This window comes from Nicotiana sylvestris, chromosome 9 (genome assembly GCF_000393655.2).
Source record: "Nicotiana sylvestris chromosome 9, ASM39365v2, whole genome shotgun sequence".
Lineage (NCBI taxonomy): Eukaryota > Viridiplantae > Streptophyta > Magnoliopsida > Solanales > Solanaceae > Nicotiana > Nicotiana sylvestris.
The window spans coordinates 25,333,664-25,354,161 of record NC_091065.1 but is presented as its reverse complement, the minus strand read 5'-3'; the positions used below and the strand labels follow the sequence as shown (position 1 = coordinate 25,354,161).

Here is a 20,498-nt window from a genome sequence, read left to right as displayed (position 1 = left end):
CATAACTACAATATTAGAATTCATAACCAATAATGAAAATAGGAAGAAAGAAGTGAAAAACTTGTAGAAGAATTCGCCGCCTTGCCCCTAGTGTGTTCTTGCCTCCTTAGGTCTCAAGTGTGTCCAAACTTGATATCCTCCCTCTCTCTTCTCAATAGTGACGTTTTTAGGTCTATTTATATGTTTAAGACAAGACCTAAACGTGTAGGTCAAATCCTAGTCAAGTCGGGAAACAATTTAAGTCTTCAAAACTCGGACTGGACCTGGCCTTTGGTTGGCCTGGCCAGGCTAAAGCCTGGTTCAGCCTGGCCTTAGGCTGGCCTCGCTAGGCTAAAGCCTGGTTGAGCCTGGCCTTTGGCTAGCCTCGCCAGGCTAAAGCCTGATTGAGCTGACTTTTGTCTGGCCTCTCCTTTTCACTGTTCTCGAGCGCACTTTCAACGTTTGAGTATCCCCTTTGCTCTAGTTTCATCTCCAATTCACCTACATATAAAATAGACTCCATTACGCGCAAATAAAGTGTAATTTATCGTTAAAGCATAGAAAATGCAAAGCAAATAATGTACGAAACTATGAAATTATAGCCACACATCACTGGCCAACTTATGGCTTTTAGTTGATTTTGGTTTATAAACACTTTTTGATGTTTGCCAATTGTAAATAAGCTAAATAGTTCATATAAGCCTAGTTTACCACCTTAAAAACTTAGCCAAATGCTCTCTTAAAACGTTAATGGTCTTTCCAATTGATTTTTTTTTTTCCAGATGCATAATTGTCCCCGTATCAATGTCTTACATTCCAACTGAAAAGGTATTTCTGGAACTTCCACTTGTGTATTAAGATTAGGAATCAATTGCATTCTATGCCATTCGAATATGCACTGACCAGTCTCCAAACCGAAGATTGATATGAAAAATTGATGTTCTCGATACAGAATCTCGTGTAAATTTTCTAACTATTTTGTTAGGCATTTTACAAATGTCATACTAGCTAATTTCGCATAGTTGTTGCTGGTAGGACTTTAGATTTTAAAGATAAAACACATACCCAAAAATTGGAAGGAAAAAATATTGAATAACATTCTCAAATCAAAATGTTGAAGAAGATACCTAAGCCAATGGAATTTGGTTAATATGGACGGAACAAGTACTTGTTTAAATACTGATACATTTGATAGACATTTGTGTAACGTACACTTCAGTTTACAAATATCTCAAGATTGGATATCATTCTAAATATGTCCAAAACAAAGATAATGAATATTCACCCAAGAGGCAGAAGGAAACAATTTACTATGGCTGAAATATACGGCGGAAAACAAAATTAGACAAGGGGACGAACTAAACATTATCTGGCCAGAATTCCCTAAAAAATGCTCGCTCAAACTCTTTCTCTTGCATGCGCTTCTCAAACTCTAGTACTTTCTTCATCTTTTTAGAGATTCCCTTTGTCTTCTGTACAACAGACGCCTGAACAAACGGTACCATCGTAAGCAGTGTAATACGCAAAAGAAAAAGTTGCCCAACTACAAAAGAAAAAAAAAAAGAATAGGAAAAGGGCCTAAACTACCCCAATCGTTTGCAAAGTGGTTTACAGATACCCTCCGTCCATCTATTTGTCCATAAAAGTAATAATCCACAGGGTAGCAAACGATAGGGGTAGTTTAGGCCCCTTTCCGGAAAGAAAAATAAAGAAAATTTAGTGCAAAGCCGATCAGCGAAAACATCAAACCTCAAGCAGAGACGTATAAACACATTAACAAACTCACTACGTAGTCGGACCTAAAACAAAGTGAAACAGCACCAATTTGGCGACGACTCCTACTGACACAAATCAAAAATATGATAACCATACTTCATCTTCAATTATCTGATTGCCAATAAAGACATACAATTGCTTGGAAATTGACTAATGCATTTTTTCTGCTTTCAACCATTTACTTTTACCTGTATTGCATCATATAGGTGGACAACAACAACAACAACCCAGTAAAATCTCACATAGTGGGGTCTGGGGAGGGTAATGTGTACGCAGACCTTACCCCTGCCCCGATCGGGACAGAGAGGCTGTTTCCGATAGACCCTCGGCTCAATAAGACGAAAACAGAGTAAAAAAACAAGAGAGAATTCATTAGTAAATCCAGTAGAAATCGAAATAATAACAGAAACATAAAAACCGAAAGATAACAGTAACCATAATCTAAAGCCCGGGTCTAAGACAAACAACAAGAATAGTGTGGGACCAATATAAACTGCAAGCCATCTAAGACCAACCCTACCCCGCCTCACCCCCGGAATGAAGTAAGGAAAGCGCATCATATAGGTGGACAAAGTAACTAATTCGCACATCATCAAACTAAACGGGGTAGGTTTAGATCTTTCCTCTCTTCAGAGGAGTGGAAATAATGGAACAAAGATGTATTTTTGGTATTTTTGAAAATATCAGTTTTTATATGACATCTATTCTACTCCATTCCTTCAGCTTTCTAGTTACCTTTAGCAACCTCAATCTTCTAAATTTAGGTGTTTATTTATCCTTCAGATTTCCCCTCCCCAATAAAGTCAAATCCAGATGGTCCAGTAATTCATAGACAAATGAGCACTCATTTTCCTTCAATCCTGTGAAAGCAACCACTTGATCCAAACCCCCAATCTCCTTATGCACAAGGCATACTCTGCTTTACTGAAAGTACTTTTCTCATTTTCTTCTTAACTCCCATGTTATATAGAGAGCTACAATCCAATGAACATCGTCGATGGAGATTGCAGAGAAAGTCTAAGAAAGAAACATTTTTGGGGACCACACTTAAATTTTTGGCACTTTTTTTTGGCTTCTCACTCACCCAAAGAGAGTGAAATACACTCTCTCTGGCACATTGGAGCTTGGGGGAATTAATTCCACTCTGAAATAGTTAGAGGGGGTAATAAGATCCTCACAAATATGAGCTGTGTAACTAAAAATCCGTCCTTAGTTTAGGAGGGGTTTATGCCTTTTCCCTATTTCTTACTTTCTCACATGGACCGGGAAAAAGTATGCAATGATATTAGTGGAGGAAAAAAAGTAAATCAACTTTCATATTAACTGTAAAACTGGATTCTACAAAAAAATTATTCTAGCCTTGTTGAAAAGCCTCCAACAGTATGGGTCACAGAATGTATTATCTCACCAGTGCAAAGACAAGTTCTGTGGAATTGTATTAATGCATTATAGCATCTCATGTTAAATAGTCCAGAATATTCCTTGCTTAAAGCTTATGTTAAGAGAACTTCTTAATTGGTGCTTTACATAACCACACCTTAAAGGGTCAAATTTAAAGAAATCTAGGTGGATCTTCCACATTATTTTCTATGGCCATCAACTTTCTCCAAATCCAGATATTAGATCAGCTCTATTTCAGCCAAAGGACCGTTAGTTATTCCCTTGCCCTATTGTAGGTTAATAAACCTTTTTCCTACATCACTTTCCCTCCCGTCAAAGCACATGTCCTTTAGCAAAGTTTAAAATTGTTGCACTTACAAACATCAAGCACTTTTTGTCACATGTGGCAACTGTATCTATCCCTGTCACTGAAGAGAATGAAAGGATCATATGTATAGGTTATTTATGTTTGAAATTCGTAAATGCATGTTAAATTTCTACTTAAGCCTGCCAACCCACACTACAGAGCAAAATGCTTTAAATAGCATCAGTTTTGAAACAAATGCTATAATACGCATTCAGAGCAATGGAAACTTACTTTTTCTTTCTCCCCATCTTTTACAATCTTCCCGCCCATGGAAAGCCCGGAACTTTTACGGTGCTCTGCTGCCTTCTTTGACTTCTCTGCTCCCAAGCCTCTCTTATTTTTCTTGATATAAGTTGGCACAGGTTCCAATCTGCCCTGTTAAGGCCACAAGCAGATCAGAAACAACTTCACATTGCAACACAATGCAACTACAGATTCCAAAGGTAAAGACAAATTACCTACATCACATTTTGATAGAAGAATCAAATGACCATAATGTTGGCTTGCAGCTTGGCTAGCCATTCTTTTTAAAGGCTGTTAGTGGCCAAATCTCTCTTGAAGGGTGAGCAGGGTGAGTGTAGCAATCGGACCAGTCTTTTTGAGCTCTAGCATTACATTCGGTAGATTGACTGATTGAGGTCTTGAGTAACTTCATATGATGTAATATGACTTGAGTGTATGGTTGGTTTTAACTTTTGAGAGGCTCGGGATTGATTTCGAGATTGATTTGGAAGAGTGATTCTCAATTTGGAAGAGTTGACCAAGGTTTGACTTTTGAGTAAACGACCTCGGAATCGGGATTTCATGGTTCCAATAGGTTTGTATGGTTATTTTGGACTTGGGCATATATTCGGATTTGGATTCGGAGGTTCCTAGAAGTTTTTGGCTCTATTTGCCGAAAGTTAATAATTTGAAGGTTTGGAAAGTTCATAGGTTTGACCGGAAGTTGACTTTGGTGTTGTCGGGGTCCGTTTGGTGTTCCGAGACATTGGCTAGGTTCATTTAGTGAACTGGAACTAGTGTACAAAGTTTGGTTGTGATCCGAAATGTCTAAGTGTGATTCAAACGCGTTTGGCGAAGTTGGAATGTGTGTAACTTAAGAGAATGATTTGATCTTCGATTCTTCATTCTGATACTATTTGTGGTGCTTCGAGCATTTGGATAAGTTTGGATAATGTATTTGTACTTGTTGGTATGATTGGACGGGGTCCCGAGAGGCTTGGGTGTGTTTTCGGTCATTGGTGAGAGAGTAGTTAAGTTAAGGATTTGGAGTTTGACAACGGTCAACATCGGTTCAAAACGAACTCCTTTCGGTGTTTTGAGTGCTCGAGCAGGTTTGTAGCGTGTTTTACAAGTGAAATGCATATATGATTTGTGTCCAGGAGGTTCCGAATAAGTCTCGGGTGCTAAAACTAAGATTTTGCAATTGCTGAATTTTCTGGTGCGACAATCCCGAAAATACCGGTTATATCCCTAAGTTAGTCCACAAATTTCAGTCTTCCTTTAAAACTTCAAAACATTAAATCTCTCTCATTTTAAGGCCAAATTGAGTGATTCAAAAGGCTATCTTGGGTGATTTCATCCAAAGATTGTGTTGGGCTTGCCAAAGATGAGTTTCAGAATCATCTAGCATCTGATTCGGGCGGGGACAACTGCCGCATTTTTTACTTATTTCGGGATTTGTTAGGTACATGTGGAGTTCGAGCATTAGGGTGGTAGGCTAGGGGTAGTCGAGAGTTCTTCCCAGCTTTGTTTAGGTTTGTTAGCGGTCTATGTTGTGTTCACATTGTTGTTTTGCATAATTTTGTGTTATTGCCCTTTCACTTATTCGTGTTGTTATTTTCTTTCTGGCATATTTTGTTGTTACGTGCCTTTTTTCTTGTTTCTTTTCTGATATTATTGTCTCTCATGTTGAGCCGAGAGTCTCCCGGAAACAGCCTCTCTACCCTTTTCGGGGTAGGGTAAGGTCTGCGTACACTCTACTCTCCCCAGACCCCACTAGTGGGATTTTACTGGGTATGTTGTTGTTGTTGTTCTCATAATGTTTTGGAGCTCGAGAAGAGGCAGTTTTGAGGAGATTTTCATCACTACTTTGTGGGTAAGTTGACTCTGCTTAGCTTCCTTACTAGCTTTATTAGATTTTCAAAACTAATTTAGGTAAGCTTTGTCATTTGACTCTACTTAGCTTCCTTACTAGCTTAAGGGTATTTTGGTCATCTAGCCTAAATAGCACTCTAGTATAAATAGTCCATTCCTCTCATTTTGAAAAGAAGCTTATGATGGATTGATAAACAAAGACAAACCTTGAAAGGGTTAGGGTATTTTTATTTTCTCTTTAATTACCATGTTTTCTTAGATTATCTATGTTATGTTAATCATGTATGAGTTCATGTTCATACTCTTGGATTATTTTTTGTATTTGAATGTTAATTCGTTGTTATAGTTGATATATCTACTAGGGGCTTTGAATTGCATTCTTTACTTAGCTTAATCCGTGTTACTTGTTCTTGTTCTTGTTCTTGTTCTTGTTCTTGTTCTTGTTCTTGTTCTTCCTAGATTAGTATTTATTATAGGAATTCAAGGAGTTTAACTAGTTCATAGTTAACTTCTTGTCTTTCTCTATTTTAAATCCTAATCTTTTATCTTTTATTATGTGTATTTTTGCTATCTCTGATTCCGTATTATTATTATTGATTAAGTATTTATGATATTAAATTGAAATTTATTCCGTATTATTATTTATATCATGAAACATTTAAAGGCTTAATAATTGGAATCTTTTGTTGTTGTTGAGTGTTGGCTTGCCTAGCAAGCAGTTTAGGTGTCATCACGGCCTTGATAGGATTTAGGATTGTAGTAGTGAGGAAGCCAGATAGTAGGTGCATGGGAATGGTTAATTGTTGATGCATTTACCACGATCTGCATCAACATAGGCGACAAATCAGGCACATGAGAAAAAAGAGGGAAAAGGTCAAAAAAAAGGATGTGTGCTATGAGCGAGTGCAAGAGGAGAAGATAAAGGATGTGTGCTATTGATGGAGGTCCACGAATGGGTATTACGAAGAGGGTGAGTGCAAGAGGAGAAGATAAAGCACTGGACCTAGAAAAAAATTGAGAAGGTGATACAAAGGCGCTAGATAAAAGTCTCTGCTTTGCAAAGAAACACTAAAATACTCCAAAACAAGAACTAATGTTTGGTGTTGGTTGACCATACCTATGAATTTAGCATGTGGCCATGCAAAAGGATATCACGATAGGTCAATAAATTATCATTGGATAACTTTTATATCCTTTTAATATATGTGCTGCACCTCCTCTCGAATATACTATTTTGTTGGATCGGTAACCCCTCCCCCCTTTTTCTTTTTGGGATCAGCACCCCCTCTCAGATGATTTAACGAAAAGATTAAAAGGCGAGCGACGACTTGGTATGTACACTCCTCTCCGTGGTCCAGAGATGAAAGTTCTTTTTTTCTTTCTCCTTTGTCGTTTTTTCTTAGATGAAAGTTCTTCTTTTCCTTCTCCTTTGACGTTTTTTTCTTTGTTGAAAGTCTAGAGATGAAAATCTTTAAAGGCACAACTAACATTTTTTTAAACTGACAAAGAAGAAATCATTCCCAACATGTGCTTAACCATCAAATCAGATTCAGTCGCAGGGCAGGAGTTTCAGTTAACAAACAACCAGATAAAATGGTAAATGCCAGAAAAGACAATCTCAGCACACAATGAAATTGCAAAAGCCTCTCATAGAGTCATAGTCTTAAAACTAAAAGAACAGATCTGTTCAATGAATGCAGAAAAGTACAATTAATACATCAAAGTTTAAACAGGAAAAGACAAGGGAACTGAGTAGTAGACGAAATAGAAGGAGATGGTCAACTCAAAAGAATTGAAAGGAAAAAAGAAAGCAGTAAACCTGTTCAGCAATGCCAAGTCCAGTTCCTTCTCTCCAGCCATGCTTTTTCAACAACTGAAGAAACAAAGAACCCTTATAGTTAGTATTTTATAAAAGGCCAAATATATACGGAGCCCCTTAAACTTGTCCAATATTTTCACTTAGACACTTATACTAAAGCATGTACCTATTGAATACTTGATCTTAATACAAAATGTACCTATTGAACACAAAATTGACAATGCTAGACCAAGTTAAGTGCGTGTATGTCACTTGCTATTGACATGGCAAACAAAACGAATAAAAAAATGACATGTGTCAAATCTTTTAGAAAAAGGGAGAGAGGTATGGCCCCTTCTCATTCCTCGTCGTCTTCCCCAACAGAGCCCTCATTTCCTCCAGTCATTTCTCCATTTCCTCCATTATTGTGAGTTTCCCCTTTCTTTAATAAATACACAATCAATAACAAAAAAAAAACAGTAAAAACATTGTAGCATCTTCACAAGTTGAGCAATCGAATCAGTATAAACAGTGAATTTAGGGGATGCATGTATTTTTTAACAACTGCAGATTCTAGATCAGCATCACAAGCTACTTCTACAGCAGCAAATGCACTCGTTTACTGTCTAATGTTGTCGGTGTTGTAAATGGGTGAGGTGTAACTAAATGTTTGCTTTTATAAGTATTAATGACAGCAGATTGCCTTTGTAAATTTGTGGCTACCACATTAACAGAGCTTCAAAGAAGCATTTTCTTTCTTCATTACCTTCTAGATATTAGAACTGTTTGTTCCCTCATCTGATTTGGACGAATTGTTCGATCATTATTCATTTTTGTTTGAAGAAATTTGGTTTACATTTGAAGGAATTGTTAAACTGATTGGACCAATTGTCTTTCTTTTGATTTTAAGGAATCAATGGTAAAAAGGAAAAGAAAATAAAAGAACAGAAATTTATTTTTCAGGCAAAGCTCCATAGCTTCCGGCAGAAGATATTTTGTATTGAGATTTAGAGCTATGTCACGCTCCTAGAAGCTGTGTTGTGCACGCACTGTGCCATCTCAGCATATTGTGTTTAATAGGTACATTTTTGGTAGAGATCAAGTGTTCAATAGGTACAAACTTTAATACAGGTGTATAAGTGAAAAAATCGGGCAAGTTTAAGGGGCCACATATGTATTCGGCCTTTATAAAATGTAGGGGGAAGTCGAGACATCAGCAAGATGGTTAAGATGGAGGTCAGGTCAAACTCATCACAGCATGAGTTATATGTCCAATATAAAATATTCATGCGTGGACCAGTGCCTTAACTGCCCAACTCTACCTAACAATAAGAGCAATATTCTCCTGTTCTTTTCTCTGTATCCTTTATCTCAATCCACGTTATTTGGCTACTTTTTGCTGATTTAGTTTACTATTTAATTTGCTCAGGTTGTTTCCCTTATTTTCCATGACCATATTTTTGTTCTACAAAATAACAGATTATAAAAAAGTACATGAATATATGGAGTCATTTACTGCATAAGGAAGTACATGAATATATGGAGCAGTTTACAAAGAATTACACAAGCATTTGGTCGTTGTTATATATATACACAAAGAATGGCCTATGTTTTACGTAATTAAGTGGCTTTAGTGCCATCCTTTTGATGAAAAAGCTAGTGCTCATGTTTTTCCGAAGTCGGGGATAAACTTATCAGTTAAATCAAACAACAATAATGTTATTTAACAACAGCAAAACATACAATATATCCAAACGTTGTATCCATAGAACGATATAATACTACCATACTTATAAAAGGATAGGTAACAATGATCCAAACACAGTGAAAAGAGCAACAAATAACAAAATCGCTAGCTTTTTTTTTCCTGAGCAACTTGCCCACTAAAAGATTTAAAAGAGATTGATCAAATACGATAAGAATTCTCTTACGTAATTTGTTCCAGGGTTCAGACTGGATTATAATGGCTTTAAATTAAAGAAAAACACTGTTTACTTAAAACATTCTTTAATAATTAAAGAAATACTATGATTTTCCTACTGCTTGGGGAAAAGCTAAAGGAGAGAGAGCATACCTTAAAACCAAGGTTGGAGGAATGAATAGGAATTGAGGTTGAAGAAGCACCCGTTGCGGCATAACTCATAGGCATTCCCAAACCGGCGGATTCATATTCTACTCCTCCTCCACCCGATCTCATATCTTTGAATTCACTTTCCTATTTACGATCAGGGCCCAGAATCGAAAAAAAAAAAAACAGAAGCCAGAAATTCCTTCGATGGAAGAAATTCGAGTGACCGACTCTACGGCAACTACCTCCTTCAACCTCAAAAGTTAAGTCTCTGCAAAATTCTTTTTCTTTTTCTTTACCGACTTCTTTAGTTACTTCTTTTTATTATTTAGCAGTACTAGAAGAATAAGTAAGCGTTTGGACATAACAATTGTAAAATTTAAAAAAAGGGCGAATTTTTTTTAAGCATAATGTATATGAAATTTAGAGTTGTGTTTGGACATAAATATAATTTTGGGTTGTTTTTAAAGTTTTGTGAGTGATTTGAGTGAAAATATTTGAAAAATAGCTTTTTGGAATTTTCTAAATTTTCGAAAATTTTTAAAATGCATCTTCAAGTGAAAATTAAAAATTTTATGAACAAATGTTGATTTCGGAAAAAAGTGAAATTTTTTGAGAACAAGGAAAAAATTTGTTATGTCCAAACGGGCATTAAGTTTACAATTATCAATAGAGCTGTCAATATGGGCCGGGTCGGACTAGCCCAGCCCAGCCTACGTGGGTTTTAGCAATTGACGGGCTGGGCTGGGCTAGCCCACCATTTTGATGGGCCTTATAATGGTCAGCTCACTCCAGCCCTATGTGGGCCACGGGCCCCCACGGGCCGGTCCATCATTTTTAAAAATATAATTTTATATTTTTTCTTTAAATTCTGACCTAAAAAAAGATATAATTATTTAAAAGTTAAAAAATATCTATTGGAAAAAATTTGCAAAACTTAATAGCTTTTTATATTGTTCCAATATATCATAATAAATACTAAAAAAAGTAAAAGACAAGACTATATTTCATTCACTAAAAGTCAAAATTTAAAACAAACTATCCAAGAGAACATTCATGATGCTTATGAGATATCCAACACATCATCTTCATCAAACACATTTGAATTCGCTTGTGACAAGGTTGTCGTAACATTTTCACTTTCATCTACAATTCGTATGCAATATTAATTAATTAAATATTAAAAATAATTAAATTTTAAAAATTAATAATATTTAAATTCACATAAAAAAATATTACTAGTTTAAGTTTGGGAAAACCTGTGCAGCCAATTTCGAGTAGTAACAAGTATTTGGACATTTTCATAATAATTGAACTTCTGTACTTTGTAAGAACACGCTACCAATGCTAAATGTTGATTCTGATGGTACAATGATAATAAGAATACTAAGTACATCACGCACCATCATTGAAAGATCGAAATATTTTCTAGTATGGTCCTTCCAATACATGACAACATCCATCTCTTGAAACTTCTCAAGATCAAGTTTTGGTAACATGACAACATCTCATAGTAAAGATCCAATTTTGACTTTCAATCTCTAAAGGCATTATACTTTTTATTTTTTATATATTTTAAATAAATATTTTATTAGGCCCACGGGCCGACCCCGCCCAGCCTCGGTCAAGCCTCACGGGTCACGGGCTTACTCGGGCCAGGCTTAAAAGCCTCGTTTTTAAACGGGCTCCAACAATTCTAGCCAACCCTGCTAAATCATGGGCTGGGTTGGGCTGGCCCAACGGACCAAGCCCATATTGACGGTTCTAATTATCAAAAACACAGACATCCGAAATTGATTCAAATTGTGACATGGCAGAAGGATAGGCTAAAGTGCACAAAATGTTACATTAGACTATCATGTAGGGGAAAAGCCATTGGTAATGACGTATTTATTAAATTAAGAGGAGATTCTCTGAAAATTCTTTTTTATTCTTTCACGCCACTAATAACATGTTTGGCCAAGCTTCTAAAATTAGCTTATTCTGAAAAATGTTGTTCTCAAAAATACTTTTAAAAAAGTGTTTTTAGTGAGAAACAGTTTGTATTTGGCTAATTAATTTGAAAAACACTTTTGAGCAGTAATTAATGTTTGGCCAAGCTTTTAAAAACTGCTTCTAAGTGTATTTTTCTCAAAAGTGTTTCTCGGAAAAATACTTTTGAAGAGAAGCTACTTTTTCTGCAAAAATTGCTTCTGTCTCTCCTCAAAAGCACTTTTTTTCCTTTCAAAAACTTGGCCAAACACCTTAATTTTTGGCTAAAAATGCTTTTGGCAACCAAAAAAAAATACGTTTGGCCCAAAAAAAAGCTTGACCAAACAGGCTATAAAACTTGAAAGCACAAGGCTTTAGATTTTGTTTGGGAAAATTCACTTTTGACTTTTTCAACGCTTCCATGTGTAAATTACCATAAAGAATTACTAGACTACTCCGGGGAGATGATCATTAATCGTATAATAACTCATAATTAACAGGAGCAAATCAAATTTATGCCAGACTTTTACATATGTATGATATGTGAATAAGTGAATATATATATATATACATATATATTTGACTTCTCAGAAATGCCCTTAGATTTTAGTGCCAGCACATTAGCATGGGAGGCTTTTTGGTCATTTCACAAATTAAGCCAAACAATTGTTCCCTTGATTCCCCCATCTCCCTATTCTCTCTTCTCCTTGTCTTCTTCCCCACCATCTCTTAGACCCAGATTGCTATCTTCAGTTCTGTATGGGTCAAAACCCGGCTAAGGAAATTCGGCATGAAGAGGTGATCAAGTATGAGGACTGTGTCCCATCATGGGCGACCAAGCCAAGGTCGACCTGGACTTGACAATATGGGGCCGCCGAGGGCGAGTAGCAGGAAAAGGAACAACGGCTAGTATAGTTTTGGAACTTTCAAAGGAATTATTCTGTTGAATATTCCCTCTATTTTATTTTTTTAGGGTTTTTGGAAATATTCCATATAAATAGTAGAAGAGAAAGGGTAAAAGGCAGGTAAGATGATATATGATAAGTTTTCTCATGAAAAATGGACTCTCTAGAAAATCACAAACATTGTCTTTACAAAAAGATTCGATTTGTTATCGATTCCACACTTTCTCGCATTAGATCCGAGAAAGCTTTTTATACCTCCCACGTTTGTTTGTCTTACATCATTTTCAGAGGAAGAATCATCCACCTCATTGAATATTTGGGTGAAGTATTCTCTCTATTTACATTCATTGCCGCTTGACATATTTATTGCTTGCCATTATTCCCCATGCACTCATAATAATACCATTAAACACACCCTTTGTATTAAATTGGTTTAAGTGCAGTTATACGTTGTTCATATTAACCAATTTCAGATCTAGGATTTATTATGTTTAACTAGGATTTACCCATTATCATCTTATTTAATTAGTTTAACAAAAAGACTTAATATTTTTTGGTCAAATAATTTGGCGCCATATGTGGGGATTTTCTAGTCAAAGTCATAGTTTTTCTAGATCTAAAAAAAACACAAAAATTTCTTTTTTCAGCTTGCATAGCCTAACATGGCAGGAAATGGAGAGAAACAATTGAAGGCAGTGGCGGACCTCACCGCTAACCTCCTAAACACCATCAACGAAGTTAATGGAGAAGACGAGGAGAACGTGACAACAAACACTTCCCCTAGACGAAGTGGTTCACCTCTTCCTTATGCAGCGTTACCACCTCCTATGGAAAAGGAGCCTCTACGTACACAATGGAAGAAGCACCACCAGCAGTGAAAAAAAACTACTAGAAGCATGGCTAACGAATACGCTAACCAGCATACTCGGCAAACCTGCCCAAAGGGCGAGTAGGGAAGATGTACGAGTCGACATCACAACAACAACCATTGAGCAGCACGTCTCTCCTCCTTTAATAGGTATCACTCACACTGTTAATGATGCAAGTAACGACACCCTTACAGCTATTCTAAGAAAAATAAAGGAGATGGAGAACGAGAACAAAGCACTCCGCGACCAAATGAGGGAGCACCGGTAAAGGGTAGATAAGATACCAGGCGCCCCAAAGCTTATACCAAAACGGGATGCCGACCGGTTTGTAGAACAACCATACAACAACGAGGATGCACCTCATGTTATACCTAAAACATTCAAGATGCCGCCATACTTGAAGATATATGACGGCACAACGGCCTTGAGGATCATGTCACCCACTATGTCACCGCAGTAAAGGGCAACGATCTCGCCAAAGAGCAAGTATCATCCATATTGCTAAAAAAATTTGGTGAAACCCTAACCGGGGGAGCACTGACGTGGTACTCACAACTGCCAGCACGGTCCATAGAAATATTTGAGGAAATGGCCGACAAGTTTGGCACTACACACGCCGAGGCCAAGAAAGCGGAGGCGAGGGTAAACGATATATTCTCCAATAAACAGTCACCTGGCGAAGGGCTCAGGGACTTCCTTGCTTGCTTCAACCGTGTTAGAATGACTCTTTCAAATGTGTCAGAAGGAATGGCTGTAGCAGCATTCCAAAATAGGCTGAATAGGAGCGGTTTGAGGGCAACCAAGAAATTGTTAGCGGTTTGAAGGAAACCAAGAAATTGTTAAGTCGACTCATGAAATACCCCATACCACTTGGGATGAAATACATAATGCCTATAACGCCGAGGTGAGAGCATATGAGGACGACCTCAACGAACCAACCCAATAGGTGACATCAGTGTAAATGGAGGCGAGAAAAGACCGTAGAAATGATAACAGAAGGGACGATCCAGGTCCACGCCCCGACCGTGAAAGACACCAGCCATATGTCAGAGCTGTCGTCATACCACCCCTCCCCCCACCATGGTGACAGTCTATCCAGGATGTAGACCCCCCACTCACCGAAACGAGATAGGTATGCCTCTGCTACTATCTACTCACAATTTTTGTGTTTCTCCTTCAGAGATAGTCTACGCTCTAGAGAAGCTCGGCCAAAAGTGAAATGGTCACAAAAGATGAAGTCCGACCCAAACACAACAAAGTCGAATGCTCTATATGAATTCCAGCAGAAACGAGGTCACAAGACCGAGGACTGTATCGCCTTGAGGCAAGAGGTAGTGAACATGCTCTACCAAGGGCATTTGAGAGAATTAATGAGTGACAAGGAAGAGCAAACTTTGCTCGGGGATGAGAACAGTATCAAGGACTGCCTAGGCCACCCTCCCCAGCCCGCACCATCTAAATGATCATTGGTGGAGCCGACCAGGTGTCAATCAACAATGTGAAGTTCACATCCACCCATAAGCTGAAGCAATCAATCACCCATAAACAGTATGACGACCTCGAAGAAAGTATCATCTTCGATAAGTCGGATACCCACGGTTTGACCTTTCCTCACTATGATGATCTTGTTATTACTTTGCGTATTTCAAATACCGATATGAAAAGGATTATGGTAGATGATGGAAGTGGCTCATGCATTATCCACCCTCGAGTCCTCACACAAATGAGGCTTGAAGATAAGATATAGCCAAGCTGCATCACACTAAGAGGTTTTAACAATGCAGTTGAGCGAACTTCCAGAGAAATCATACTACCCGTTCTGGCCAGTGGTATCACCTTGGAAACAACGTTCCACATTATAGATCAAGATACGCCGTACAACGCCATCATACGACGGTCATGGATACACGATATGAAGGTCGTCCCATCCAGCTTATATCAGGTCGTCAAGTTTCCTACCCTATGGGGAGTATTCAGCATCCGCGGCGAGCAGCGCATAACCCAAGAATTATACTGTATCGCCAAGACTGCACCTACACTCAACAGTTAAAGGGCAAAGGCATAGAAGGGAAATATGTCATCAAACAACCCGATGTCGTGGAAGCTATAGGATCAATTGTGGAAAACCTCGACCCCGTATAGCGCGACAAGAGCGACCATAGTAAAAAGGCCTATATTGGACACAAACTATAAGAACCAGGTAAATTCCATCAATTTCTAACTGACAATGCAGACTTGATTGCTTTCTCTCATGCAGATATGCTAGGAATCCCCAACGACATAGCAATACACAAATTGAACGCCGACCTACTATACCCCCCGTTACGGCAGGTTAGAAGAAAATTCAACACCGTAATAAATGATGTCGTCCGAGAAGGGGTGGAAAAGTTACTTGAAAACGGCTCTATCAAGGAGTCTAAATTCCCCTAATGGGTCACCAACGTAGTCATAGTAAAAGAGAAAAATGGGAAATGGTGAATGTGCGTAGACTTCACAGATCTGAACAAGGCATGCCCGAAAGACTAGTTCCCACTGCCTCGCATTGATCAGCTCATCGATGCAACAATAGGGCACGAGTTGCTAAGTTTCCTTGACGCCCATTTAGTTTACAACAAGATCCTCATGGAGGAGGAAGACCAGGAAAAAACCACTTTCATCACCCCACCAAGGGACGCACAATTATAGAGTTATGTCGTTTGGATTAAAAAATGCAGGGGCGACATACTAGAGGCTAGTAACCAAAATGTTCAAAGAGCACCTTAGCAAAACCATGGAAGTATACATTGACGACATGTTGGCCAAGTCGAAAAGAAAGGAAGACCATATTGAACATTTGAGGGAAGCCTTCGACATACTCAGGTGGTAAGGCATGAAATTGAACCCCGAGAAATGCGCCTTCGGTGTAACCTCAGGAAAATTCCTCGACTTTTTGATGTCGCAAAGAGGCATCGAGGTTATCCCCGACCAAATTAAGTCTACAGAAGGAATACCGGAAAACTTGACCAGTAAGAAGCAGGTGCAGAAGCTGGCTGGCCGTATAGCTGCCCTATCGTGCTCAAAAAGGACAACGGACTCCAATGGAATTCCGAGTGCGTCGACGCCCTGAGAGAACTAAAGGCGTACTTATCTTCGCCCCCACTACTTGCTAAGGCAGAACCCGGAGAACACCTCCTAATATACCTGGCCATATCTGATGTTGCAGTAAGCATAGTCCTGGTCCGAGAAAATAAAGGTACGCAATCTCCAATCTACTACATTAGCAAGACCTTGGTCGATGCTGAAACGAGGTACCCCCACCCCAAAAAACTAGCCTTGGCTTTAGTCGTAGCTTCACAAAACCTTTAACGTTATTTCCAGTGCCAACCCATCTCGGTAGTCACAACCTTTCCTCTAAGGAGCATCCTACACAAGCTCGAGCTGTCGGATAGGTTAGCCAAATGGGCCATTGAGTTGAGCAAGCACGATATAACCTATCAGCCGCAAACAATGATAAAGTCGCAAGTACTTGCTAACTTCAGCGCTAAAATAATGCCCGAGGTCGAAAGGGAAGCCACTGATACTTCCCTAAGACGCACGATCTATGGATTCTGTACACCGATGGCGCCTCCAATGCATTAGGATATGGACTGGGACTCGAACTCGAGGTCCTGACAGGCGAGATAATTCGTTAGTCCATACGGTGTCCCGATATGACTAACAATGAGGCCGAGTATGAGGTCGTGATTGCAGGTTTAAAACTGGCACTCAACTATGGAGCACAACGGGTAGTCCTTTGATGAGACTCACAACTCGTCATCAATCAAGTCACAGGGACTTTCCAAATCAAGGAACAAAGGCTACAAAAATATCAGGCCGAGATTTGCAAGTTATCACCCGAGTTTGACGAATACTAGCTCGACTAAATACCTCGAGCACAAAACATCGAGGCGGATGACCTCGCAAAATTGGCAGCAGCCACCAAAAGCATAACCGGAAAAGGGAATATGGTCACTTCTCTCCTCCACTTGACCATCGACCAAATTGAGGTACGCACTATTAACCTAACTTGGGTCTGGCACAATAATATTATCGCCTACCTGCAGGATGGCGTACTCCCAAACGACAAAAAAGAAGCCAAAAGCTTCAAATGCAAGCAGCCAGGTATAACATCATCAACAACGATCTATACAAAAGGACGTATGGTGGCCCTCTAGCAAAATATCTGGGACCAAACCAGACATGGCGCGTCCTAGAAGAGGTCCATGAGGGTCACTATCGGGCTCACACTGACAATCGAGCCCTAGTTAGATGTCTCGTACGAGCAGGCTACACTGGCCCACAATAAAAAAGGAAGCAGTTGATTTTGTTAAAAAATGCGAACCATGCCAAAAGTACGCCCCCATGATCCACCAAGCGGGCGAGCACCTCCACTCAGTCACTTCGCTTTAGCCCTTCATCAAATGGGGAATGGATATCGCCGTCCCCTTTCCCGCAGGATGAGGTAATGTACGATTTCTTTTAGTTTTGACTGACTATTTTTTTAAATGGGTAGAAGCAGGTGCATTCGCCCAAATACGCGAACAAAAAGTGATCACTTTCATATGGAGGAATATTGTATGCCGCTTCGACATTCCTAAAGAAACTAGTTGTGACAACAGACCCTAATTTATAGGGAGAAGGTCACCGAGTTCTTCGAAAAATGGCATATCAAAATAATACTCTCCACGCTATATCACCCTGCATGCAATGGACAAGACGAATCTTCCAACAAAATGATATTGAATATCATGAAAAAGAAACTCAAAAACGCCAAGGGACTGTGGCCAGAGATGCTACCAGAAGTGTTGTGGGCATACCACACCACGCCAAAGACAAGCACAGGGGGAACGCCATACTCACTAGTCTATGGGACTGAAGCAGTGATACCAGCCGAAGTTGGAGAACCAAGTCTAAGATATTCAAATGAGAGCGGGCCAAGCAACAATGAAAGCAGAAGGCAAGACCTCGACGAGGCCTAAGAACGAAGAGACATGGCTTACATAAGAATGGTAGCCCAAAAACAACAGGCAGAGCGGTACTACAACAAAAAAGCCAAAGTCAGGCCACTCAAAGTTAGGGACTATGTACTCAAAACCAAAACACAGGCGAGCAAGGATCCACGAGAAGGCAAGCTGGGGACCAATTGGGAAGGCCCATACAAAATCACGGCCACAGTAAACAAAGGGTCGTTCCAGCTAGAAACAATGGAGGGAAAATTACTACCAAACAATTGGAACGTCGCCCACCTCAAATACTTCAACTTCTAAGGATAGACGCCCCTTAAGTCGTACTCTTTTTCCCTCACCCGAATTTTGTCCCAATTGGGTTTTCTCGAAGAGGTTTTTAACGAGGCGATGAAGAGGGCGTATCGAAGTGGAGTATAAGTTCATCGCTCGACCTCTCAACTACTTTTCCAGGTCAACCAATAAAGGGACTAGATAAACTGTGACTTCTCCGTTGTATGCAGGAACGGAGTAAAAACATGTAAACTTCTCCAATGAATGAATAAACAAAGCGAAATATGCAAACACATTATGTTCACGTTTCTCCACCAAGTTTATACATTACACCAATCCAGGAAACTACATTCGACCTCGTTCGAATTAATTTTAAAGTCAATATTCGACCTCCCTTGAATCGGCTTACATTCGACCTCGTTTGAATTAATTTTAAAGTCAATATTCGACCTCGCTCGAATCGACTTTCGACCTCACTCGAATCGACTTACATTCAACCTCACTCGAATCGACTTACATTTGACCTCGTTCGAATTAATTTTAAAGTCAATATTTGACCTCGCTCGAATCGACTCACATTCGATCTCGTTCGAATTAATTTTAAAGTCAATATTTGACGTCGCTCGAATCAACTTACATTCAACCTCGTTCGAATTAATTTTAAAGTCAACATTCAACCTCGCTCGAATCGACTTACATTCGACCCCGTTCGAATTAATTAAGACACTTGCATACACACAACTTAGGTAATTAAGCAACGATTCAAACTCGCATGAGCTCTACTTATAGTTGGCCTAATTGAGTTGCAATAAAAGCATTCAACCGAGGAAGATGTTCAAAAAATAATAATAAGAAGAAGAAACTCAGAAACACACAGCAAAAGTATCATTCCAAAAGACGTCTTACAAAGGCCAAACAAACGCCCAAGAAAAAAAGAGAACAACAAAAGTAAAAAAACGAGTACACTACTCGGCAGCTTCACCCCCATCGCCATCATCACCAACACCCTCGCCATCGGAGTATTCATCATCATACCAAGCATCTGGCTCAAGCCCGCCTATGTCATTTTCAACATCACCCTCCCCAGGCGTACCGGGATCATAGCCACAAGCTTCCCGAGCTGTACGTGCCTTAACACGAGCATCCTCAAATTCTGCCTCAAAAGCTTTCCCAGCCATCATCAAGCCCCTTAATATGTCTAGATAAGCCTCATCATGAACCCACTTCTCATGCAAATCTCGTGGAGCATCGGGATAAGTGGAAGCATGGGAGGAAGACGATCGAGCCAACAGTTGCGCCTTCTCGGCCTTGAGGACGGCAATCTGCTCGTTCAGGTCCAAAACCCTGTTTCTAGGCCACCAATCTATTCCTCGAGTCTCACCTACTTAAGCGCATGCGTCTCCACTTCAGTTTCCCGCTCAGATCTGAGGACACGGATGGAACCCACTAATGTCGTCGCCTCTGCCACAGCCGCCGTTGTTGATACCTAATTTTTCCCTCACGTATTTTTAATACATATATATACTTTCAAAATAGTACATATGCAGTTATAAGCATGCATAAGTATTTTTATAATTTTTTCTATAGTTTTAAAAGCTCCAAATCAATTTATTTCTCCTCTTTTTATTATATAAATATCCAATAATTATCCTTCAATTACTTTTATGATGATTTAGCCATCAAAATTCATTATTTATACAAACATAGTGTTTAAATATTTTTTGTGCATTTTTCGTAATTATATTTGCATTTTTAAGCTAAATTGCACATCTTTTGCAATAATAGCCCTTACTAATGTATAATTACATTATTTATGCATAAAATAGTTTTTTATATTTTTAAAATGTTAAATAACTATTTTAAATCATTTTGGTATACAAAGATATTTTTGGTACTCATTTATTGTTTTTTATAAATTATTTACTTATTAAAAGTGGCTATCTAAAATCTGGCCTTATTTTATTTTAATTTTGGCCTTAATTTTAACCTAAACCTACCTATCCCAAACCATAATGCCCGACCTGGCCCCAATC

The 20,498-nt window shown here is 38.9% G+C and overlaps 1 protein-coding gene across 1 annotated transcript; it reads right to left on the bottom strand.

The window, feature by feature from the left end:
- Nucleotides 1–1,147: 1,147 nt before the first annotated feature.
- On the bottom strand, nucleotides 1,148–9,787 carry LOC104246775 (uncharacterized). Its single transcript, XM_009802654.2, has 4 exons — nucleotides 9,472–9,787; nucleotides 7,419–7,472; nucleotides 3,734–3,877; nucleotides 1,148–1,466 (listed from the first exon to the last, which is right to left on the bottom strand). Exons 1-4 carry the CDS (start codon nucleotides 9,592–9,594, stop codon nucleotides 1,338–1,340), a joined length of 450 nt encoding a protein of 149 aa, XP_009800956.1. The 5' UTR covers nucleotides 9,595–9,787; the 3' UTR covers nucleotides 1,148–1,337.
- Between the last annotated feature and the right edge of the window lie 10,711 nt (nucleotides 9,788–20,498).

What these genes read in the sequence shown, in the direction of transcription:
- LOC104246775 (XM_009802654.2), bottom strand. Translation starts at nt 9,594, where the DNA reads ATGAGATCGGGTGGAGGAGGAGTAGAATATGAATCCGCCGGTTTGGGA. An exon ending in CCTCCAACCTTGGTTTTAAG is followed by an intron (nt 7,473 to 9,471) that starts GTATGCTCTCTC and finishes TTGTTTCTTCAG; the next exon opens with TTGTTGAAAAAGCATGGCTG. An exon ending in AAGATGGGGAGAAAGAAAAA is followed by an intron (nt 1,467 to 3,733) that starts GTAAGTTTCCAT and finishes CCGTTTGTTCAG; the next exon opens with GCGTCTGTTGTACAGAAGAC.